We start from the raw sequence: 25,631 nt of genomic DNA, 5'->3' as shown, positions 1-25,631 counted from the left end.
TTGTAAGAAACCAAAAGAAGGGGACTGGTGGCAAGAGATAGGGACGGGAGAGAAAGGAAAGGAAAAGGAGAAATGTGAGAAACAGAGAGGAACACGGTGGGGCGGGGAGAAGACGGACATCACAGGGAAAAATGAGGAGAGGGGACAGAGTCTGAGAGGCACAGCAACAGGGAGACAAGGGGGAGGAGAAAAAAGAGACTCGGTAGGGAGGAGAGAGAGGAGAGGAGAGGAAAAAGACGAGAGGGGAAGTGGCTGCACGCGCGCCAGGAAAGGGAGAGAACTTTCCCTGCTTTCCCTCCCAGGGGCAGGGAATCTCAGAAAACCCCACTTCAGCGAGGTGGCGAGGACCACGACCAGCTGCCCCGGCGCTGGTGACGCCTCTGGCCTCCGCCTCTTGCAGCCGGCAGGGCCTCCGGCTGAGAGTCCCGCACGGGCCGGCCGAGGAGGGGACATGGTCTGGAAGGAGGCGGTCCCCGTTCGTCTCGCTTTCTCCTCCCCTCTCCTCCTCTTGGAGGCGTGCACCGGGGGCATTTGAGAGGCTGTGGACCCGCGGCCCCCCCGCCTCCGCCCCCCCAGCCCCCCATTCAAGAAGCCGCTCAGCTATCCCGGCCAGCACAGGGCGCCCGGCGCGCCTCGGAGCGCAAGTTCCTCGCCTTCTCCTGCCCGCTCGCTGGGCATTATGCGGCCAAGCAGCCGAGCCCCAGTCCTCCTCCTCCTCCTGCTCCTCCGGCTCCTCCTGCGGCCCGAGCGGCTCAGCTCTCGGCAGGCGGCGGCGTTGCTCAGCCGAGCGCAGACGGGACCCTCGCAGCGAGACCTCAGCGACTCCTAAAGTCAAAAGTTGGCGGCGGGCGCCGGGCTCCGCGCGCTCTCCACGGCCGCTGCCTCGCGTCGCCGCCGCAGCCAAGGAGGGCAGGAGGGAGGGGGGTGGGGGCAGCGGAGGGAGGGGTGGGAAGCACCATGCAGTTTGTATCCTGGGCCACACTGCTAACGCTCCTGGTGCGGGACCTGGCCGAGATGGGGATCCCAGACGCCGCGGCGGCCGTGCGCAAGGACAGGCTGCACCCGAGGCAAGGTAACCAGGCTCCGGCCCCCGGGACCCCGCCGGCCCCGACGCCGCCTCCCGGTCCTCGCTCCCGGGCAGGGGCACCCCACAGCGGAGGCCTCTCTCCTTTTCCTAGAAAGAATTATCTCCCGCTTTGCAGCCTCTCCCTTCTTTGGGTCATCCCCAATCAATTGCTAGGGAGGGACACTGTGGAAACGAATTTAGGCAACCCCCCCCCACCTTGCTGTTAGCCGGATATATCCCCCATCCCCACTCCCACGCTGCAAACTAATTTAATAATTGGGGGCACCAGATAGCGTCATGTTTTATTTTATTCAGGTTATTTATCAATATCTTAAATCATATATATTTTGACTTGTTAATTGTCTGGCTCGGAATAGTGTATCCTCAGCACCTAGCACAGGTCCTGTTACTGGCACATAGTAGGTGCTTAGCAAATATTTGTCCGCTGATTAAGGGTGAAGGAATTGGCTCGAATGGGCTGGAAAATAAAGTCAGAACAAAGTCCCCACCTTCGTTTTAAATTAAAGCTTGAGGAAAAATGAATTATTGGTTCATATACCTCTGCTTCTCTCCGCAGTGAAATTATTAGAGACCCTGAGTGAATACGAAATCGTGTCTCCCATCCGAGTGAACGCTCTCGGAGAACCCTTTCCCACGAACGTCCACTTCAAAAGAAGGCGACGGAGCATTAACTCTGCCACTGACCCCTGGCCTGCCTTCGCCTCCTCCTCTTCCTCCTCTACCTCCTCCCAGGCGCATTACCGCCTCTCCGCCTTCGGCCAGCAGTTTCTATTTAATCTCACCGCCAATGCCGGATTTATCGCTCCACTGTTCACTGTCACCCTCCTCGGGACGCCCGGGGTGAACCAGACCAAGTTTTATTCCGAAGAGGAAGCGGAACTCAAGCACTGTTTCTACAAAGGCTATGTCAATACCAAGTCCGAGCACACGGCCGTCATCAGCCTCTGCTCGGGAATGGTAAGTGGGCGCGCGCCACCTCCTCTCCCCTTCCGCCTCCTCGCCCGCCTCTGGAAGACTTAATTGCCCTCTAAGCCTAGAGACCCTCACTGTGGCGAGGCTCCCCTCCTCTCCGGCGTTAAATATCAGCTAGAAACTCGTAAGGTTTGGGTAGCTAGCTCTGTGCGTGCGCGTACACTGGCGTGGAGCGCACACACCCGCCCCCAGGGGCTTCTGGATGTTTCAGAGCTTTCTGGAGTTTGGACTCGGTTCAGCGGCGCATTGCCCAACGCTGCGAGGCGGCCTGGAAGTCAGTTTCCAAACTCGGAGAAAGTTGCTGGAGTTGCGGTTCCCTGCAGCAAACTTGGCCACCCGGGAGCCGAGCAGCTGAGCGCAGGGCGAACCAGACTCCTCATTGGTGCGCCTTGCATCGGGGATGTGGGGCTGAGGATCCGCTGCCCAAGGCACTGGGAGTTCCTTGCGTGTGTGTTGTGGAGGGCGGTGCGTAATCTAGAGTCCCCGCTTTCTCTCAGGGCCTTTATTCACGCGCCAGGAACCCTGAGGCTGAACTGGATTGACAGGGAGCAGGTCCCGTCCCAAGAACGGAAGGGTGGGCCGAGGGCTCTGGGGGCGGAGGAGAAGGCGGAGCCTACCCCGGACGCTTTGAATTGGGGTGGAACCGAGAGTGGGGGTGCAGCGCAGTCCAACTCTGCACCCTACTGGTGGGGTGGCCGGGAGAAACAGGATAGTGGGAGACAGCCTGGAGAGGCTGTCCGGACGTGATTTCGGTTCCTCTGGGGTTTCTACTACTTAGGGGTTCCAGGGAGTGGAGAGAGGGAGCCTGCGGCGCACGTTTCCCTAGGGACTGAGGCAGGGCGGAGAGACCGCCTTCTTGCGCTTCCAAATACGCATTTAGCAGGGAATCCACGATGGTTCCCCGACTCTCTGCCGACCCCTGCACGTGCCCTCCAGTGGATCTTACAAGGCATCTGCCCCCGACTTCTCGACATTTGAGGAGTCGCTGCTGTACGGTTCTGGCCCGAGCAAGTGTGGTCCTTGACTTTCCTAAGCGACGTGCGTTTCTGCCACGCGCGTGTGACGCAGAAACTTACCCGGTCAGTCTCTCCCAGCGCATGGCGCTGTACGCGCAATGGGGTCGTAGGCAGTGTGCCCGGTGATGCCTTTACTCTTCCCGAAGCACCCACAGCCCCTCCCTCCCTTTTCTAAGTGGGGCCTTGGATACTCACCCCCGGACACTGGGCTGCTCCATCAGTGCGCTGTCGTTCGCGGCTCTTAGAGTTCCCAAGCGCATCCTTCCTTCTCTGCCTCGCATTGGAAGGATCGGGTGGGGAGCATGGCAAGCCTGAAGCCTGGGAGGGGGTAGTTCTAGCTTGCTGGGATTCAAGGAAAGGGATAAACCCCTTTAGCCCCCAGCAGAGCGCCCGGAGCCGTGGCTCCCGAAATGCGCTGTCGAGATTGTTTGGGGGTGGGCGGAGACGGCAGCTTGGCGAAGTGGGAGGGGGTGCTGCGGTGAGTCATCGCTGCCCCAGGACTTAGGGCAAGAGCTCCGGAATCCTTCCCGTCTTTGAAAGGTTAAGGCTCGGATAGGCAGAAGTCAGCCGTCTGAGCCCAGAGCCTGGAGTGCCCCCAGATTCCAAGATAGTAACCCCCAATTCCAGGACCGTAGGGATAGGACTGCGTGTGTACGTCGTTTGTAAACAGTCTTTACTCCTCCTCTCTCCCCGCCTCCACACCCGCTGAAGCCGAGTGGCCCCAGCAGTTGTATAAATATTTTACTGCGCAGCACCTTCATTTTCATTGGCAGTTTTAGGTGGTAATGGGCACGTGGTTTCTTTGGGAACTGAGGACTGGGGCTTCAGAAACGACTACCTGTACTGTAATAACCTCATTTATATTGCGTTTAATTCTCAGTCTGCCTCTTTTGGGGAAAAGGGCCCTCATACATCTTAAGGATATGCGCTCTGGCTCTTTGTGTCTTCAGTCATTAATCTAGCTCCAAAACCCCTGCCCCTCTGTCTTCCTTCTGGAAGTTATCTCCTCCCAAGACTTCCCCTTACCACATATGTAGCAGTGGCGTCATGATGTTGCTAGTTCTTCGCCTAGGAGTCTTCCAAGAAATCTGGTAGACTCTTGGGAGTCTACCAGATTTTGGAGTGGGCCGTGCCATCCTGCCACCCCTAGTCACTTGTCAGTTTTTCTGAATTTCATCTGAGATGGGTCGCTCACCTCTCCTGAACATCTCTACCCTAAATCTATACCCCTTCACTTTTCTCCCCCTCTCTCCTTAGGACTGATGTCTAAGAAATATTACACTGGGCTGCTTCTCCAGTCTTTCTCCTCGATCGCTAACTCCATTTGGCATTTGAGACTATTTACAGTGCAGTCAGACTATTTACACTGCTTTCTCTGCACCCCACTCTCAATCCTAGTCTTCATTGCCTTTGTGCCTTTGAATTTACTTGGTCTTCTCACTCATCTTCACATACTCAAATCCTACCCTTCTTTGGAGGTGTATATGATTTATATCTCTTCTTTCCCAGAAGACCTTTTCATAGTTCCCCAAGTTGATGTCATCTCTCCCCCTCCACCTTCATAGACACTTCTGAGAGTCTCTCTTATGATGCTTAGTATGTTCTCCCTTACATCAAGGTTCTTGGTACACATGTTTTATCCCTTTCTCCTTGGCAACAGGGTCAGCATCAACTCATTTTTCTTCTATATTGGAGCTTTGTATGTTGTGCTTAGTATGTACTTAGTATGTACTACGTATGTATACTTAGTATACATGTTTGAATAAATAGTCACCTTAACCAAGAAAAGATAACTCTTAGGCCCACCTTTGTGAATCAACAGCACGATTAATTTTGGCATCATATTGATACGATTATTGAGCTCTTATTATCGTCTGCCTGGCTATTATAAGTAGTTTACATATGTATTATCTCATCCAAATCCTCCAATAACCCAATCCTCAAAACAACGCATTTTACTGACAAGAAAAAAAAAATCTGAGACTTTGAGAGCCGGAGACTTGCCCAAGGTCTCACAGCTCATAAGTGGCAGGGTTGGGATTTCAACCGGGTCTTTCTGATCCTTAGCACTTAACCATAGAACAGAGACTGATCCTGTTCTCCTGAAGAGAATTTCAGGGTTCTTTTCTAAAAAGGCACAGGACTAAAGTCAGGTTAGACTCAGCACTAGCACTGTCCAGCTGTTTCTGTACCATCGACGGGGAACTTGGGCCCAATCACTTCCTCCTTCTGTGTCTTGGTTTTCCCATTTACCAATCAAAGGTGGCAAATCGTCACCAGCTGAGCTCCCTGGCTCTTTCCCAGGACTCGTGTCTCTGATGGGTTTCACATGTGATATGCGCTCTGATTTGTGCTGGGAGAACACCAGAGTTGTGTATTGAAAACAGGCAGAAAGTAAATTTATTAAATCACTTCTCTGGCAACTAGCTACTCTGTCTCTTAGTCTGACCACACCTGAGCTGCCCTTTTCTTAAACCAGGGGCTCATAAATCATGTGGAGAGCTTTCAAAACAAAAAACATTCTAGATCCATCCCTAGAAATTCTGAATCTGTGAGTAGTGGGTAATGCCCCAAATCTAATTGAAAAACAAAAACAAAAAATCTTCCCAGGCAATTTTGAAGCTAGCTGTTTTGGGGAACCAATGGCTTAGCCTAGTGCTGCTCATACTTTATCATGCATAAGAATACCCTGGGAGCTCATTAACATTTCAATTCTTGGACCCTGCCCCTAAAGATTTTGATGCAATAGATCAGATTTGAGGTGGAGCACAATTATTTGAATTTCTAATAAGCTCCTGGATGATGCTGATGCGGATGCAGTTGCTGATGTTCAGGGAGTCATTTTTCCTGTGTCAATGGAAGGATGCAAGGCATCAGATTTTTTTTCCAGCATGGGAAATGGGAAAGTGGAAGAGAAGAGAGGAGCTTGATTTCTTCTCTTAAATACCACTCAGCAATGTGGCATAGGGAATTTTTCAGCGTTCTTGTAATTTTTAGTTTGGGTGGTTCGATCTTGAGGTATCATTTATCATTTGCAAAAACTGGATATGTGGGGTGAAAAGGAGCAAAAGTGACTTGCAAGGTGCTTAGAATGATTAGGAAGAGCAAATTTTATCCTAATGGTTAGAGGCTAACGCTGGCAACACCAAAAACCGTTCATGAGTCCTAAGTCTTTGCAAGGTGTCAGACATTTTGCTAAGCAATTAATTATCATTATCTCCTTTAATCTGCACAGTAACTCGTTACATTAAGTATCTATCCCCAGCTGACAAACAAGGAAGCTTAAGCTCAGAGTGGTTAAGGAACTTGCCCAAGGTGAATGGGTAGGTGGTGGTGCTGAAACTGGAACCTAGAGCAATCTGGCTTCAAAGCCTTGCAGGACATCACTCCCCTATTTTGCAAAGGAAAGGGCTGGTGAGAGGATCATGTGCCAGCATTACAGGTGGTACCACCTTGAATGCATTGTGGCCAAAATATGCTTCTTGAATTTGAATCAATGGGAAGACTTCAATAGGACAGCTTTTCCTGCTGCAATGCATACTTGTCCCTAAGTTTCCAGGCTCTTTAAGTTTCCAAGACTCTTTCAACAGCCTGTAGTAATGATTGGAACTTGAGCCCTAAGGAAATATTTCTTAGAGACAGATTTGGATAGCAGGTACAATCAACTGGAGTCAAACCAAGAATCAGTTACTGATATGACACTTTGGAAGGCTGAGCCAGGAGTTCAAGACCAGCCTGGGCAACATATTGAGACCCCCATCTCTACAAAAAGTAAAAAATTTAGCTGGGCATGATGGCATCCTATAATCCCAGCTACTCAGGAGGCTGAGGGGGATCGCTTGGGCCCAGGAGTTCAAGGCTGAGTGAGAGGGCGAGACCGTATCTCTAAAATAATAAGAATAGTAAATAATAAATAATTTTTAGAAAATGTACTGATATGACAGAGAGTGAAAATAAACCACTTCTCCACATATGTTGCAGCATTTTCAGTTGAAACAACCCTTCTGAAAAAGAATTTGGGTAAAATGACACCATCTTTACTTGAAAATGTTCTTTTGTTTTTCTTCCTCCCAATGAGTTATGTTAAATCAACCTCCCATCTCTCTTCATTTGCAGCTGGGCACATTCCGGTCTTATGATGGGGATTATTTTATTGAACCACTACAGTCCATGGATGAACAAGAAGATGAAGAGGAACAAAACAAACCCCACATCATTTATAGGCGCAGCACCCCCCAGAGAGAGCCCTCAATGGGAAGGCATGCATGTGACACCTCAGGTATTTGCTTCTTGCTTACGCAGAGAGCCCAGCTCTTTGAGATGGGTAAATTGCTCTACTACAGAAATGTAGCTCTCTTTCAGTCTACAAAGTGCTACCATATGTACTATTGTTTATTCAGTCCTCAAATGAGGTAGGGATACATACCCCACTGTACAGATGTGGAGACTAAGGAGAGGTTTAGTACCTTTTCAAAGGTGCACAGCTAAGAAGTTATAAAGTCAGGATTTGAACTCAAAGTAGTGACTCCATGCCCTCTATGGGCAGAGCTGCCTTTTTGGTTGAAGTTGCTGATTTTTAGGGTTCAGCTTGAGTAATATTCAGGTCGTGATAGTAGCACCCTCAGTCACCAAATGCTTGTGTTTTTTTGGCATCTTCTGTTCATTTGGGTGTTTTTTGTTTGTTTGTTTCACCATGTACGGTTACAGAAATGTCTTATAAATGGAAGTCACAAAAACGTATATGTGTTTGTTGAATGTTTCCTATAAACTTCAGGTTTGCTCATGTTCTGTGACTTAAGGAACTGTAGGCAGGTACCTGTATGTTACACCGTGAGGTACCAATCAACCAGTCAAATCCTATGTGCCCACTGCTAGTCTCCTTCCATCCTGGCCAGATTCTTTGAGGTTTTGTGCTGATGTGTTTGGCCATTGTCAGGGATACATCATTCTGGGCACCCTGGAAAGCTTCTGTCTGTGTTTCTCCATCTGCAGTCTTGTAGCAACACTCCACTGCCTCAGAAGCCTGGTTACTTTCTGCCTGATGATAGGTTATCCTATGAAGTAATTCCTCAATTTGGTCCTGCGTCTTAGGTTGTTCATGAAAATACTTAAAAAAAATTCTTGGACTTCCTGTCTCTAAAACTTTTATCTTTCTTTCTATTCTTTATTTTTAAAATTGCTTCTCCAAATTAAATAGCATCTCAGGGTTTTTCTGGTATCTCCAAACAAGGCCAAAATTCAAGACCACCAGGGAGTTTCCTCAAATGCTCCCCAGAGGATCACTTACTTCATCTTATACCTGTACCAGGTTGTTCAGTGGGATAGCATGTGCTATCCTATTCTCTCCTGGAATTATTATTTCTAAAGTGAATCCTTTAATAAAAGATAACATTGACCATTTATAACCTACAAGTAGCCAAATTTAAGGGTGTAGCATTGTAGGTCTTTTGGCTTTATCGCATCCAGTTCTGTGTTCTTACCACCACAACAAGATGGAATATAACTGAAGCATTCTGTCAGACTCCAAAGAACCAAAGGATACGAGGAGTAGAGGGGAAAGTATACTTAGATATATCAAAAACAATAGTTGCAGCAGCGGGTACAGAGTCAAGACTGCCAGACACCAGCAAGTTTAATGGACAGGACATTTATCACATTTTTGACTGTGCTAATAAGACCATTAGCACATTGTACCATAACTTCTTGACTTCCCAAATCTGTATTAGCAAGTACACATTTTAGACATGTGTATAAATGTAAGTATAACATGAAATGTATATGTAACATACAGAAATGAAATTTGCAATTTCCCTCCTTCCATCTTATTTGTATATATTCAGAAGACACTGAAATATTTTTTTCACTAATGAATTTATTGACCAATGACACTTTAGGGGAGTGTCACTGGTCATGACCAATTTATTGACATGACCAGTGACACTCCCCTAAAGTGGCTACAGGTCAACATTTTTAAAAATGACTATTTATTATTGTTTTATTCTGTACATGCATTATGCAAAGCACTGTACCTGCACTACCTTGCTTAATCCTTATCACAAACCTATGAGGTAGGTACCATTCCTAACTCCATTGTATAATACCTGGAAAAGGAGCTGAGATTTACAGAGATGAAGTAGTTTGCCCAAGATCTCACAGCTAGTCCACAATGATGACCCATGTTTGTCTTATTCCGTGACCCATTTTCTCTGTGCAGGAGTCTGTGTGGAAAAGAGAGAGGGGGCAGAAAGAGAAAGTCTTAATTAATATTGTGATTTAAAAAAATCTTCAAGGTTCATTTTAAAATATTAATTATGCAAGTTAATGGGCATTTGATTTCCTGGGCTGGAGGAAATGTCATTGTCAAACTCTGTTAAAAACACAAAGAAGAGTAAATCTTAAAAATGTCAAGTTCGAGAACAATGAAGATGCCTTCGTTAAAAAAAAAAACAGTATTTGGGTTCCAGTCATTATTAAGGTTGGTGCCTTTAAGTACCACCTTCCAAATCACCAATGCCAGTCTTTTTAGTTTTCCTCCTAGTGTGTGCTTTCTCCTGACCAATATGGCGTGCCGTTCCTTCATCCCATGTGATGAACCAGGAGCCCAGCAGTTTTGATCAGCTCTTCCAAAGATTGCTGCTGGGCTGTGCCACTCTGGTCTCTCTCTTCCAGCTACTCTGCACCTCTTCTTTGAATTCAGATGCAATTTCTCAGGATAGTTTAGAATATGGCACGATTCACCAGCAGGCGTCAGAGGAATGGACCAACAGGTCAAGGACACCTCTGAAATCAGGTAGCCTTTGCACAGGGAGTGAAAGTAGGTTGGGGTGGGAGTAGTCCCTCTTGCCAGAGAGAAAAGGGGCTGCCTAGCAATAGCAATCCATTCAGATTCAGTGATACACCTTCCTTCCCAACCACCAATCAAGAGCAGTGGTTGGTAACCAAAAGTAACCTTTAGAAGTACTCTGGGAGCCTCATACAAATGCAGATTCTTTAAAACAAAACAAAACAAACCCCTCTCCCAGGCAAACGTGATGAAGCAAGAATCAGTGGTTTTAATAGTGCTCCAAGTGATTCAGATGTTTAGCTAAATTTGAGAGTCACTGCTAAAGTTGGGTTTAAGGTAGTAGTCATTATCTGTCACTTGCTGTTGGCATTGCTGTGAACTTGACTTTCTACATCAGGGCTTTCCACGTCTCCTCTTCTCATAGAATGATAGAATATTGGAACTGGAGGAGTCCTTAGCAGTCTGGTCTAGGCCAACACTCTAATTCTGTGCAGATAAGGAAACTGAAGTTGCAGGATGTTAAGATGCTTCCTCCCAGGAGTGATACCCTATATATTCAACACCAACTCATCCAAACTTTCCCTAGCCTTGGGAGAGAGATCCTGCTGAGCTAGGTGTAACCCTTTAGTTACCAAATCATGGGAGTTGGAGCAGGGCAAGACACAATGGCTGTGACACTTTCACATGCAGATGGAATATATCTTGGTCATTTCTGAGTCTTGAGGTATGCCTAATTTTCAAAAAAGGATTCTGAGATAAGTTAGAAAGGGAAGCATAGAAGGAGTCTTCTGCAATGAAAGCTTTATGGGTTTAGAAAGGAGTCTACAACTCTGTTTCTTCATTCATGTGTCCATTCATTCAGTTAGCCATCAAGTCTTTATTGACCAACTCCTCTGTGCCAGGAGGAGAAAACCAGTAACCGTCCGTATTCCTGGTGAGTTGTATGACTTTAAGCACACTTTATAATATAAAGTAAGAATAACATGTACCTTTCAAGATTGAAGTTAGAGCTAAATGAGTAAGAAATAATGAAAGCTGCCAGGATAGTGTTTATTTAGCAGGTGGGAGACAATCACAGAATGGTAAGATTTTTTTTTAAGGGTTCATGAAAATAGAAAACAAAACACCACAATAAGGAAAGGAAAACTCAAAATACAAAAATTCAGAGCTAATAGCCTAGTTCTTCTGGGTAATCATGAAGGGTTTAGGGGACTTGCCCAAGGTCACCCTGCCAGCTAGTAGCAAGGCTGAGGGTGCTTTCTGTCCCCTTGTTTCCTCTGTACCCAATGCAGCATTTAAACATTTTCTTTCTTGCAAGTTTCTCTTGGCCCAGTGGCTGCCCTTCCCGATTGTATCTGTTTTGTCATCACTGGTTATGTCTATGTGTATACATTTGGGTCATTTGAGTGTCTCTGCATTTGTCTGTCTTTTCATCCTATTTGTGAGTTCCTTAGGGTTCAGGATGGGAAGTGGGGTGTCTTCTCTCCCTATGACATGCCCTTGTGACTGCAGTGTCCTCTGCACGCCGGGTCCTCAGTAAAATTCACTGTGCTCACTGCCTGCCAGCCCCACACACCAGGGGGACAAGCGAAAGGCCTATGGGAACCCTTCGGAGAGTGGCTTGCTTTTATAAGCCACTTCCTGCGGATCCTTCCTATTGCTTGTTTCCGGATGAAATCCCAAGTTCTGTTTCACAGACACTCTCTATTTGACCCTGAGTTTTGTACAAGAGGATTTAGTGGTTCTTATCAGTGCTTCCTGGTAGGTGGGTGAGAGAAAGGCCGGGAAGAAGGCTGTTTTGTTTGCCTGGGCCTGGAAGACAAGTGTTTTTTCTCTAACTCAAACTTCTCCCTCACCTTCCCATCTCAGCAAGGCCAGGTAATTTTTGTTTCTTAAGGCATTTAAGAACTGTCTACTCTGTGACCCATCAATGCTGTGCCTAAAGAAATAATCGGAGAATTGTGTAAAGGTGTTTATGAACGAGATCCAGTACAGTGTTATTTATTATAGCAAAAGACTGGAAACAGCCTAAGTCCTCTTTGGGAGGAAGATAGATCAATACATTATGACGCAGGCATATAATGGATTCCTATGCATCTGTTAAAAATGATGGCCTGAATTTATGTTACCAAACACAGAAATATATATTCAGTGAACAAGCAGGTGATAAACTAGTATGTTTGGTAGGATTTTTTTTTTTAATGATAAACTGTATTTGTGTACATGTGTGTAAACAGAAAATCTGAAGTAAAGACATGAAAATCTTAACAGTGATTATTTATGGTTACTAGGAACATAGGCAGTCGTTACTTTTGAAATTTTATATTCTTATATTTTGTGACTCCTTTGCTATGTTTCTATAACAGTTTCATAATCAGAAAATACAGATAAAATGAAATGGGGACAGTGGCATGGATTTATTTTGCTAGACCCATTGAACTTGTCACTGGAGACCAATAGCCAAGCCACATTTTGGTCTCTTAGGATCTTAGGACCTTAGAAGTGGAGATTATCAGTCCTTTATTTTCTTGCAATGAGGCAGTCTCAATAACCAGACAGATAAAAATCCTGCCTCATGTCTACTTCTTTGGGACATCTGTGGCTGGTTAAAGTTGAATCTCATTCAACCCAGCTAAATTGCCTTGTGCCTGTTGGACTGACCCTAGTGTTATTAAGATTTCATCTCCATTAGGCACTGGTGACTCTGTTTGTCACTCCCATGAGACGGTACCATCACTTCCTGATTGGGATTTCCAGGCTGCCGTTACAAAGGCTGGAAAACATAAGATGATAATTAAAGACATCATCTGTTAGGCTCTTATGTGCATATGGGATCACTATGCTACACACTTTGCACACATTATCATATGTAATACATTCATCAACATTGTAGGTTAGGTATTATTACCCCTATTTTACAGTTGAGAAAATTAGCTCAAAGAGGTTGAGAAACTTGTCCAGAAGGTCACGCAGCCAGGAAGAAGACAGTCTGAGCCTTAACCCAATCTGATTCCAATGTGCTATACTGTGGGTCGAATTGCATTGAAAACACAAATGGAAACTGCTATCTAGAAACCCCTTTTTTGGTTTGTTTGGCTTTTTGAGGCAGAATCTCACTCTGTTGCCCAGGCTAGAGTGCAGTGGCACGATCATAGCTTATTATAGCCTTCATTTCCAGGGCTCCAGGGATCCTTACACCTCAGCCTTCCAAGCAGCTAAAACTAGAGACATATGCCACCACGCTTGGCTCATTAAAACAAACCAAAAAACATTGTAGAGACAGGATCTCCCTGGGATTACAGAACCGAGCCATCATGCCTGGCCTACAAACCCCTTTTTAACTTCAGGTTTTGGAGCATCTTCTTTGACTACCATCTAATTTCCATTCTCTAGATGATACTAATAAGAATTGACATTTGCTGAGCATGTATCATGTGGTAGGCTCTGTTCCAAGCACTTTACATGGATTACATATTTCAATGCTTACCGCAAACTCCATTTTGCAGATTGGAAAACTGAGACACAGAGAAGTTCATAATGTTGACTTGCCCAAGGTTATAAAGCTCATAAACATACCATTTTCTTCAGCCCTTATGTCCTGGTCTAGTTAGGGGATATTTTTTGGCCTCGGCATTGATTTGACTGCCTTCATATATAAACTATTTCTGCTGGCAGGAATTTTTAAATGCCTGTCTGGAATTTGATTTGATTTGAGGAAGGCTGCCTGGTGCCTGAAATTCCCACCAAGACTCTAATGACTCACAGAGGCCTTGTGTCTGTCTCCAGCAGGCCTCTGATGAAGTGTATACTTGTTACACATTAACCTCTTGGATCCCATTAATAATTTAGCATAGATTAGCTGATTAGATTAGCTGCCCTTCTAGTGGTGACCAAATGGAGTGAGAGACAGAGCTGGGGAGCAGACCCCTGAGGGGGCTCTTGGTAAAACATTCTGGGGCAGCCTGTGGGTTCCAGGCAGTGACAAAAGCTTCGGCTGACTTCAGAATCCTGCCTGGGCCCCAAGCAGGTCAGTGGTTGGTGGCTAATTAGTGACTTATGCTAGGAACTGGTCTGCCTGCACTTTCTCCACACACTTTCTGCATTCTTAGACCCTTTCGGCCTTGTAGAGATCAAGAGCAGGCAGCATTTAAGCAACTGTGTACTTGGCAATGTGAAAGCACATTATGATTATTTCATTTACTCCTGCAACAGTTCGTGGGAGGAAGATGCTCTGATTATTCCCATCTTACAAATGAGAAAGCTGAACTCAGAGAGGTGAACAAACTTGTCCATAACGTGCAGAAGAGAGGTGAACAAACTTGTCCACAGTGTGCAGAAAGGGAAAAAGCTGGCACTGCAACTCAAGAATGATTATGAATTTTTAAAGACAGTTATTGCCATTTGGGATGGTTTGAGCCTGATTTCCTTTCATTTTCCCCTTTTTGTTCTTCATCGGAGTTTATACAGTTTTTCTCTTTTTTATAGTCTTCAGTGACTTTCTGTCAAATAAACAGTCAGTATAAGCAATGACCTCTAAAATCCTTGGTACATTATTAGAAAATCACTGTTTTAAATACATTAATTCTTTATTTCTTCAACTTGATCTACTGAATGGTACTTATAAAAATTCTGCTTTCCTTTTTTTTAAAAAAAAAACTTTGGTATTAATAGGGCAGTACTCCAATAAAGTCATTAAGAAACAGTACAAAAGAAACTTCTAATACAGGAATTGTACCTTCTTTCATCTGTTCCCATTTATTCATTAATTTTTTTAAAAATCATTTTGTTTTTAAAAACCATTTTATTATGAACATCTTCAAGCATACATAAAGGTAGAGACAATAATAAAACGAACCACTATAAACACCATGAATCTTAATAATGACTAAGATTTTTCTACATTTGCTTATTTTTCTTTATGCTGAGTATATTAAAGCAAACCCAAGATACCATCTCTAAATATTTCATGTTAAATGTTTGAAAAGTGGAGATCTTTTTGTATGTAACTATAATAGTATTAATATTTGATACATAATATGTATCAAGTAATATTATAAATAATGTTTCAGCAAAATTAACAATGATTCCTTCATATCACCTACACAGTACCTATATTCAAATTTTTCTCATTATCTCCAAAATGCCTTTTTACAATCATTGGTTAGATTGTGATCTAAACAAGGTCCACACATTGCAACTCATTGTTGTCTCTGAAGCTACTTTTCACTTTGTTGTCCTTATTGCTATTGTTAAAATTGCTATTTTTGTTCTAGTTTTAGTTTTGCTGCATATAGCCCCTTTTTCCCTTCCATAGTCTTTGCTTCATCTTTATCATCATAAGGTCAGGCTGCAGTTGCAAGGATTTGAAAAGCAAGGCCAGCCTCCGAGGCCAGAGCAGGTACCCAGAGCAAAGCCCCTGGGCCATTAAACCACTTCTCAGAGTGATTTAATTGAAGGGAAAAGGCAGTATCTTTGGGAGGTGTTTTGACTCCTTGTCTGAAGTGCCTTGATAGCTCTCATTGTGATGTTCCTATCAATAGAAAGATCCTCAATTTACAGTGTCATCATGCATAGGGTGTGTGTGACCCATGCATTCTTGTTAGGTAATTTTGTGAACATCACAGAGTGCACTGACACAAACCTAGATGGGATAGCCTACCACACACCTAGGCTAGGTGGTACATAGCTTATTGCTCCTAGGCTACAGACCTGTACAGTATGTGACTGTACTGAATACTGCAGGCAATTGTAACATGATGTTAAGTATCTATGTATCTAAACACAGAAAAGGTAGAGTCAAAATTTAGTATTACGATCTTAGGAGACCACTGTCATATCTGCATTCCATCATTGACTGAAATGTTAAACTACCTTTTCTATCCTTAAAGGATCTCCCTCACCTGTGTTTTGAAGCCCAGAAGGGCCAGTTTGCAATTAGGAATGTAAGGTGGCAAGTTAGGTTTGTACCTGAGATTAGGACTCATTTACATACAAAATACGCTTATTCCCCAAAACCTTTTTTGTGTTGTTGTTTGAGAGTCTTGCTCTGTTGCCCAGCCTGGAGTGCAGTGGTGCAATCTTGGCCCACTGCAACCACCACCTTCCAGGTTCAAGCTATTCTTGTGCCTCAGCCTTCCAAGTAGCTGAGATTACAGTGGTGCACCACCACACCCAGCTAATTTGTATATTTTTAGTAGAGACAGGGTTTTGCCATGTTGGCCAGGCTTGTCTCAAACTCCTAGCCTCAAGTGGTTCATCTGCTGTGGCCTCCCAAAATGCTGGGATTACAGGTGTGAGCTACCACACTTGGCCCCCAAAACTTTTTAATTAAGCTTCTGGATCCAAACACAGCCATAATAGCTGCCTGCTTTACACCTTCTGTGCCATCTCAGGACCTTTCCCTGTTTCTTGCTAATCATATTTTAGGAATTCCTGACACTTTGCTTCAGAAACCCATTCCCTGCTGAAGAAAAGGGGTGCTACAAGGATGAATACTTGATAATATGTTCACCTTCACAGGAACCACCTGAAACTGGTTAAGATGCACATCGTTCTTTAGAAGGGACTTCAGAATCAGTAGAAGGCTCTGACAGAGGGCCATCTAGCTGACAGAGGCAGGAAGATTTTGGTGTTGACCTGAGAACCCTCCAGATCTTTCACTTGAGTGGGCTTTCTTTTTAAAGTAAGACATGGCAAAATTTCTTGAGTTTCTTCATATGAGGGGATAATCCCACTTTGGTTAATAAAGTGCTATTTTATCATGCATTGAGGTTTAACATTTGCACCTTTGTATCTGCCAAAGATGGTTTCTTTATGATAATTGTATCATTAAAGAGTCTTTATTATAGCCATTTATGGCTGTGTTTTCTCATTTGACTTTTTACCTCTGGACCAGATATCTGCATGGATGTTCTGTGCAACTGAAAATCATTAATAAATAATCTGAATATCACAAAAAGAGCATGGGTGAATGCAAGATCTGATATGGTGTGCACATGTGACTGAATAGTGGGCTTTGAGAAGGAGCAAAGTCAAACATGGGGCAAATGTTGGCACAAGTCTTCCTTTTTATTGATTCTCAATTCTTATATGACGTTAGAATTAGAATGAGTGTTAAAAATGCAGTTGCTGTGTGGAAAAAAGTTCAAGTTAATGTGATTGGCTTGAGAATTTTTCTGCTAATTTTTTTTTAATTTTTGATAAATCTTTTTATTTTCCATTAGTGTTTCCTAGTGTTTTCCTTCCATTTCTCTATTAATGTATAATTTACATACCATAACATTTAACCTTTCTAGTGTATAGCTCTGCAGGTTTTAGCAAATGTATAGTCATAGAACCATCATGATAATCACGTTATAGAGCAGTTTTTGGTGTCCTTTGTAATCAGCCCCTCTCCCCACTCCTGTTTTCTGTCTCTATAGTTTTGTCTTTTGCAGAATATAGAAATAATCACTAAGCACAGTGTGTTTGAGGTTCATCCACATTGTTGCCTGTATCAGTAATTCATCCTTTTTTATTGGTGAGCAGTATTCCATTGAATGGATATGCCACCATTTCTTTAACCATTACGTACTTGAGCAACAGTTTTTGACCATTACAAATAAAGCCACTATAAATATTTGCATACAGATTTTTGTGTGAATATAAGTTTCCACTTCATTTGGATAAATACCTAGGCATAAGATTACCGGCTTAGGTGGTTAATGTATGTTTCACTCTATTAGAAACTGCCAATATATTTTTCAAAGTGGTTGTGCCATTTTGTAGCCCCACCTGCAGGGTATGAAAGTTCCATTTCCTCTGCATCCTCTCCAGCACTTGGTATTGTCAACATTTTGTTGTTCTGCTTTTGTTTTTTGAAGTTTAGCTATTCTAATAGGTGTTTAGTGGAATTTCATTGCAGTTTTCATTTACATTTACCTAAAGACTAATGATATTGGGTATTTCTTCATGTGCATATTTGCTGTCCAAGTATCTTCTTTGGTGAAGTATCTGTTCAAATCTTTCAGCAATTTTTTAAAACTTAGAATATTTGTTTTCTTATTACTGAAGTCTGAAAGTTCTTTATTCTGTATATAAGTCCTTTGTCAGATATAGTTTGCAAATATTGTCTCCCAGATTGTGGCTTGTCTTTCAAAAAGTCTCTTAATTTGTAAATGCTTATTTCATACACAGCTTCTTTATTTTATTGCCAGTACTTCATGCACCATAGATTTCATGCAGTCCCAGAACTACATAGCAAGAAAGTGTAGTGGAGCATGCAGTATAGAGCTTGTCCAAAAAATGGAATAGGAGAGGCTTATTTAGGATTTATTATTCAAAGCCATGGTCTAGGCCAAGAGAAGAGGCAGTTGCTATTTTTATTGCTCTTCTGTATCCAGAAACACAACTCTCCATGTCCAACCAGTATACTTTGTGATGGCAATGTGTTGTCTTAGCTCATGGGTGAAAACAGGTCCAGAGGAGCCTCTTCATAGGTAAGAATGCAACTGTGTTGTTTTGCATGTATGTTACATGTGTGTATGTGCATGCAGACAGCTCGAGAGAAAGAGAGAGTCAGAGGGACAATGAGACGGAGACAGAGGTAAAATAGTTTGGTGTTAATAGTATGAGATTCAGCCCTTACGACCACATGCCCTGCTGCTGAAGAGGGATAGAAGATGTAACTCCATAAATCCTGAAAGTTTCCATCCTGTGCTTTGTGGACAATTTAAATGCTTTTCCAGAGATATCTTTGATTGTATACTTTTTTGTTTCTTTCAAGCCAGTTTCGTAATTCTCACATTTGATGTTATTTCATTGTAACACGTCAGATTAGAGAAAATAGAAGTGGTTTTTCAGAAACTATTATCTGTTTCAGCAGGTCCGAAATAAAATTTTCCCAATGAGTAATGGAGATGTGTAGACTGTACTCCCCTTAATATAATTTAACATCAGCAAAAGTCCACTTCTTTTGTGTTGGTCTCTCTCTTTTGGAGTTATTCTGTCTTCTTCTTCCCTGCCACCCTGCTGACTGTTTCATCCATACCCTTTCTGAGAGTGACAGTGGCTCAGAGGGAATCTCTGTTGGGTTTTGCCCCTTTGGAAACTGAGGACTTCATTTTTAATCATCATTCACTTTTATCTTATAAAATACAAGAATTCATAAATTTTTAATACTGGGGGAAACTTTAGCGAGAACTTCTATTCCAGGCCTTCTCTTTATGGATAAGAGGATCAAGGCCCAGAACTTCGAAGGGACTCCTAATATTGGAGCTAGAACGAATGGCAAAATTGAATACAGGCTTCTTACTTCCCAGTCCTGTGTTCTTTCCAGGCTGTAACACAAGGAAAAGCTGCAGATGGTGCCTGGAAAGGGGATCAAAAGTATGACTCAAATGAGCTTCGGGAAGTGCCATTGTATTTATTTTAAGTGTGGGAATAATTAAGAATGAACTGGTGAGACTGTTCAAGAAGTTGTCTCAAGCTGATAAAGATAGAAAGGTTTCAATTCATTTAAGGGATTAAGTTGTCACATCGAAAGCTGAGTATACAGCAACCAAATATGATTTTAAAATAAATAAACCCATCAAGCCTTTTCTGAGCTGGACCAGGGTATTGGGGAAGGTGGCCTGTGGCTGGGGAGGAAGACCAGTGAGGTCCACTGGTCACTGGAGTACAGCATGCCCCTGTGGTCACTCACTTCCATGGTCATGGAACATGGACATTGGGACGAGAAAGGGTTTCAGTTGCAGGCCCTATAAACCAGTCCTCAGTGCCTATAAACTAGAAGACCTGTGTATCAAAAGAATGTGGGAGATACACTCCCTACGAGTTGCTTACATGCCTTTTCAAAGAGCTCCAGCCCAACTGCGCTTTAATCTCTGATATGAGAATGATACCTAGACCCACCACAGGCACCACATTCAGCATCAGGGCCACCCACAAGCTGCAGTGAAATGTCAGATAGCAGGCAGATCCCAGCAGCAGGCCTGGGAGCCACTTCATTCCAGCAGCCTTAACCTGCTGCTCATTCTAAGTAATGAGAGTTAGCACAGCCCGTGCCTCCAGAGTACTTCCTACTCACCAGGCCCCGTTCTAACACTTTATGTAGACTAAGTCATTTCACCCTCCCTACTGCCCTATTAGGCACGAACTGTCATTATCCCCTTTTCACAGATGAGGAAACTGAGGCACAGAGGGCTGAAGTGACTCACCAGAGGTCACAAAGATTGAATGCAGAGCAGCTGGGATTTACACACAGGTCTCTCTGATTCCTGAGCTCACACTCTTATCTCCCACAACACGCTGTCTCCTGTATCCACTCTGCAAACACTTCCTGCCTAGAATGCATCATCCTATACGGTCACCAGGAGGCCCTTGAGATGTGGCTAGTGTCACATGTTGAAATAATATTTTGCATAATTGGGTTCAATAGAATCTATTATTAAAATTAATTTAATCTGTTCCTTTTGACGTTAAAAAAATGTGGCTACTAGAAATTCTTAACTTCCACGTGTGGCTTGCATTTTATTTCTACTGGAGAGTGCAAGCCTGGGAGATGCCAAGCCGTGGCACAAAGCAGCCTGAGAAGCGGCCATGGCAAGCGAGCTGCAGCCAGGACAGGGTGGCTGTGGGCAGCTGGCACCCTGCCAGGCAGAAAGATCACTCTCCCACTACTGCTAAGAGACAGAGTGAGTCGAAACCAACATTTCCCAAATAGTACTTCGCAGGATATTGATAGCAAAACTAAATGTCTCTTAGTAAAATACAGGCCCTAGGATGTTCAGCATCTTATACCACTTCAAATAGATACTTTAAGTATTTTCACAAGTTATTTCAAGTGTCCCTCAGTTTCCTCATTTATGAAATGAAGGTAATAGTTCCTACCTTATCGGGTTGCTTTGAGGAATAATCAAGTGCTTAGAAGAGTGCCTGACAATGCGGGGTCTTTTTTTTTCCATATGAACTTTAAAGCAGTTTTTTCCAATTCTGTGAAGAAAGTCATTGGTAGCTTAATGGGGATGGCATTGAATCTATAAATCACGTTGGGCAGTATGGCCGTTGTCACAATATTGATTCTTCCTATCCATGAGCATGGTAGCTTCCATTTGTTTGTGTCCTCTTTTGGAAACCATCATTCTCAGCAAACTATCGCAAGAACAGAAAACCAAATACCACATGTTCTCACTCATAGGTGGGAATTGAACGATGAGATCTCCCACTCGGACACAGGAAGGGGAACATCACACACAGGGTCCTATTGTGGGGAGTGGGGGAGAGGGGAGGGATAGCATTAGGAGATATACCTAATGTAAATGACAAGTTAATGGGCGCAGCACACCAACATGGCTCATGTATACATATGTAACAAACCTGCACGTTGTGCATATGTACCCTAGAACTTAAAGTATAATTAAAAAAAAGAGTCCCTGACACAGAGAAAAGCACTCAACAAACGTTGGCCAGTATGATTATGGCCTGTAGTCATTGTTGTTATCACACTTAGTTGAAGGAGTTATAGAATGGAGAATGAAAAGGACACAGAAGGGCTTTTGGGGCTAGTGTACCCAAATCTCAAGCCCAAGTCAGCAAATTTAACTCCCCAGGTAGCTGAAGACACCCACCCCCTTAAAAGGTAGTGAGGGGACCCTCAGACACCTCCCACTGCCCACCACTGCTCCTTGAAAGCCAAGAAGCTTCTCAGTTGTTGCCTTCCACTCGCACACCCTTCTCTCCCTGAGAGGGAAGCCCATCCACACATCCCACCTGCGTTTTGTTATAGTGCCAGTGATGGTGCTGTCCCCATCACTTGCCTCTTAACTTGGCAAAGATCCTGTAAGTTTGGCAATCATGCGATTCAACAAATGTAAACTGGTTTCTTTCCTGCAAGACTTCTCAGGGCTCTTAAAATGCTAATATGCATGGAGAAAGTTCCAGATGTGCAAGCTGTGTTAAGTGTTTTGCAAAGTTAATTGATTTGTTTTTGAAACTATCTTATGGGACTAATGTTCCATAAACCACTCTCATGGAAACATTGTTTATAAAGGTTCAGGCCAGCCCAAAATGAGTCTTAGCCACAATCCCTTCTGCTATCACTCTTTGTATTTATTTACTGTCAGCACTGTGCATGTGGCGCTACTTGACACTGGGCACATCACTTAAAAAATAATAATAAAACAAACAAAAAGAAAAAAACAGCTCACACTGTTGTTTGCTTTGTTGATTTTTGTAGAGATAGGGTCTCCCTATGTTGCCCATGCTGGTCTTGAACTCCTGGCCTCAAGCATTCCTCCTGCCTTCGCCTCCTAAATTTCTGGGATTACACGAGGAGCCACTGTGCCCCATAAAATATTCTTTCTAAAACAGAATTGTTTTGTTTGAGAATGTCAATATCCTAATTTATAAAGAGCAGATGTTTCGCATTCTTCAAGTAAAACAATACCACTAATAATTATTATTACATTAAATGTGTAATGGACCCGTCTTCTGTGCCATGCCCTGCTTTAAGGGCATTTTATGTATTATCTCTTTCAATCTCCACAGTTACTCTTTGCAGTATGCTGTTACTATCATCATTTTACAGATAAGGAAACTGAGGCTTTAAAGCAGGAAATGACACAACAAAGGGCAACTAGAATAGCTTTAGGGCAGGAATGGGAACCAGGGTTGGCCTGGCTCCAGAATCCAAGTGGAAAACCACAGATGATTCCTGTGCAGATTTGCTTCTCTCTGTCAAGCTTGGGTGGAACAGAAAGGGGTCTCGCCTTGCTCCTGAATCCTCCCTTTGGTCCTGTGCTGTGTGAAGTCACAAGGTAGCCCAGCGCCTGCAGGAAATTCAGTTAAATTTTGATAAACCTTACAAAATAGAGAGCAATAATTAACTTCCCAACTGTTAATGTTAACATTCAGATCTCCTAGGCCCAACCCCATTTGGTGGGAAACACTTCAGTGAGTTAACCACTGAATAACAAGGCCTGGCTGGTATTTGCTGAAATAATCCCAGTTATTTAGTAACATACTGTGCATTTTATTGTATTAAAATGTGAAATGAAGCTCATTTAAAACATTTTTACCAATAAATCAGCAGATGTTAAAAGTTTTTCGCTGTGAGATTTTTTAAAAATAAGTATACCATCTTAAATTTTTATAATCATTTTTTTAAAAAGATTGGACCCACGTTTTATTCTTGTTTTGTCATTGCTGTTGTTTATTTCAACTTATCTAGCCCAGTACTTGGCACAAAATCGATGTTCAAGGAGTGAATTTTTTTAAAATTTAACTTACAATTTATGAGAAATTCTCTATATGATTTCTTATTTAATTCTCAAAATAGCCGTAAGATGGAAGCAAGTATTTATACACCCATTTAAAGGTCAGGAAACTGAGGCCCAGAGAAGTGACTCAGAAAAGATCCTTCAGATGGGATAGTAGGGTGAAGACGAGCCCTCAGCACTTCTGGTCTTGTAGTTCCTCCTCTTTTCACGGTATCATAAAGCTGGATGTCAGAAATGCAATCAGGCACACTCTGTGCTGATTTTCCCCACTAGGAGTATACAGCTCATGTCTTTGAAATTGTTATTGTAAGCCAGAAAATTGTTTTTAAGCACACTTAGTCTCTCTACCTTAAATGGTTCCTTTTACTTCTAACTCACTTTATGACTTTATGACTGGCAAAAAAAAAAAAAATAGAAAAATATGGTAACGATATTTATTCATTCCTTCCTATGCACTAGGCACTGTGCTAGCACTTTGCATGCATGATCTCCAATTATTCCTCAAAGCCACTCTATGAAATAAGTACTGTTTTTAACTCCATGTTATAAGCAGGTGTCAGTTGTTTGCCCAAGGTCAAATAGGACTTAAATCAGGCTGCCCTTCCTTCGCTGCATGAGTTCTTCAAACATTGGCTGTTTGTGGCAGTGTAAGCATGACTACTTCCCTTTTGTGAGCATCAACGCCAAAGTAGTTGCAAAAGCCGATATTAACTCATGTCCTTGTAATAAAATGTTAGAACTGTAATACCTATAATGTGGTGATAGGAAACATACACTTGCCAGTTAGAGCTTTTTTAAACGTCTAAAATTATTTACATGCATATATGAGGATTCAGATTGCTAAGTATTACACTTTTCTTCTAATGCAAACATGCACTTACTAATTGGAGGCATCAATATGCTATTTTAGGATTTGAGCTAGGCCAAGTTTTTCATTAAGCTATTTAATTAAGTAAACATGATTAACTTTCGAGGAATCCTCAAAGAAGAAGAAACATGAAAAAATGATGTCCTGTTTCCAGGTGTCTTATTTGAACTTCAAGAGGAAGCAGGAAAATGGTGTAGCCACTTTGGAAAACAATTTGGCAGTTCCTCAAAATGTTATACGTAGAGTTACCGTATGACCTGGCAACTCTACTGCTATGTATATATACAACAAAAACAAAAATATATTCACCCAAAACCCTGTACATGAATGTTCATAGCAGCAATGTTCTTATTCAGTTGGGTTGAATGTCCACCCAAATGTCCACCAACTGATGAATGGATAAACATTATGTGGTATATCTATACAGTGGAATATTTAACAGTAACAAGTAATGGAATACTGATGCATGCTACAACATAGAAGAAACTTGAAAACATTGTGCTAAGTGAAAGAAGCCAGTCACAGAAGGCCACATATTGTATGACTCTACTTAAATGACATGTCAGAATAGGCAAATTCGTAAATACAACAATATAGGTTAGTGATTGCCAGGGGCTGAGGAAAGGGGAGAATGTAATGACTGCTATGAGGTATGGGATTTCTCCTTGGGAATATGAAATTATTCTAAGGTTAGATGGTGGCCTTGATTGTGGAACTCTGCGAATATCCTGAAAACTATTGATCTTCATACTTTGAAAATTGTACTTTATACAAATAATCTTAAACTATTATTGAAAAGTTATCATAAATGTAAAACTATATATGAGGAAAAAAAGAAGAGCAAGAATACACAGACCATTTTTACAGTGCTTTCCAGGGCAGTGAAATTTTATTATGTAGCCTATTCTGATTAAACTGTAAGCAAAGTGACTTTGCAAATTCCTGAAACACGAGCCTCTATTCCTCCTTTAGCATTATACTAAAAGCTCACAAAAGAGAAATGTGGATGACTTTCTGTTTATCCTAACAGTGTGTACTCTGTGGGTGAAAACTATTCTGTTATTACAATTCTATTCAGAAGCAAGAGAGTTGAGTGGGTATATAAGATATAGTGTCTATTTTTAATGCTATTTTTAATGAGAAATTCAAAGTTGCTTGCTAAAATGGTTAATGTGATAGAAATCAGTTGGACTAATTAGGTCAATAAATATGATTCTAACTCATTAGGAGAAAAGGTCAGATTGATAAAAGACTGAAGAACATTCTGTTTTAGAAGAAATTGCTTTTGATCCTGAAGAAATAATTTGGGGTTTGCATTTTCATGCCATCTAAAGTATGCTGAATTATTTCTTTGATACACAGATTACTTGTGGGTGAAATATCCTCTAGAAATATTACAATTACATGAGTTGTTTGCTAGTAGAGATTGTAGCCTTTTTCTGATTAATGCCTTCATTTCTTTGATTATATTTATAAGTATACTTTGTTTCCAATTATGGCCTTGATTCATCTGCAGGTTTTCTTGTGCCCAAGTCCCCTCTGATGATTCTGATAGTACATTTGTTTTTCCCCTTAGTGGTCAAAAAAAAAAAAAAAAGAATTCCATACAACATTTCCTGAGTGCTGTTCTCACTCAGTAGTTTTCTCC

General features: G+C 42.7%; 2 protein-coding genes and 1 long non-coding RNA gene across 13 annotated transcripts in view; 2 read left to right on the top strand and 1 right to left on the bottom strand.

Moving 5' to 3' along the window:
• The window catches only part of LOC126948844 (uncharacterized), a 347,273-nt gene extending 343,536 nt beyond the window's left edge, over nt 1–3,737 (bottom strand). For 9 of the 10 annotated variants that reach the window (XR_007723535.1, XR_007723531.1, XR_007723534.1 and 6 more), the window contains exon 1: nt 3,271–3,731. This is a non-coding gene — a long non-coding RNA (uncharacterized LOC126948844). Of the gene's footprint in view, nt 1–3,270 lie in introns of all 10 variants that reach the window. The other variant, XR_007723532.1, reaches the window with a different exon arrangement.
• PSMD6 (proteasome 26S subunit, non-ATPase 6) overlaps nt 1–25,631 on the top strand; it is a 1,096,682-nt gene that overhangs the window by 421,291 nt on the left and 649,760 nt on the right. The gene's annotated exons all lie outside the window — the stretch shown is intronic.
• The window catches only part of ADAMTS9 (ADAM metallopeptidase with thrombospondin type 1 motif 9), a 174,319-nt gene continuing 149,300 nt past the window's right edge, over nt 613–25,631 (top strand). For both annotated transcript variants that reach the window (XM_050781196.1, XM_050781195.1), the window contains exons 1-3: nt 613–1,072; nt 1,644–2,044; nt 7,192–7,354. In XM_050781196.1, the coding sequence (XP_050637153.1) occupies nt 958–1,072; nt 1,644–2,044; nt 7,192–7,354 (679 nt within the window). In that variant the 5' untranslated portion in view covers nt 613–957. The remainder of the gene's footprint in view (nt 1,073–1,643; nt 2,045–7,191; nt 7,355–25,631) is intronic.

Source organism: Macaca thibetana, chromosome 2 (assembly GCF_024542745.1).
Source record: "Macaca thibetana thibetana isolate TM-01 chromosome 2, ASM2454274v1, whole genome shotgun sequence".
Classification (NCBI taxonomy): Eukaryota; Metazoa; Chordata; class Mammalia; order Primates; family Cercopithecidae; genus Macaca; species Macaca thibetana.
This window is presented reverse-complemented; position numbering and strand designations above follow the sequence as displayed.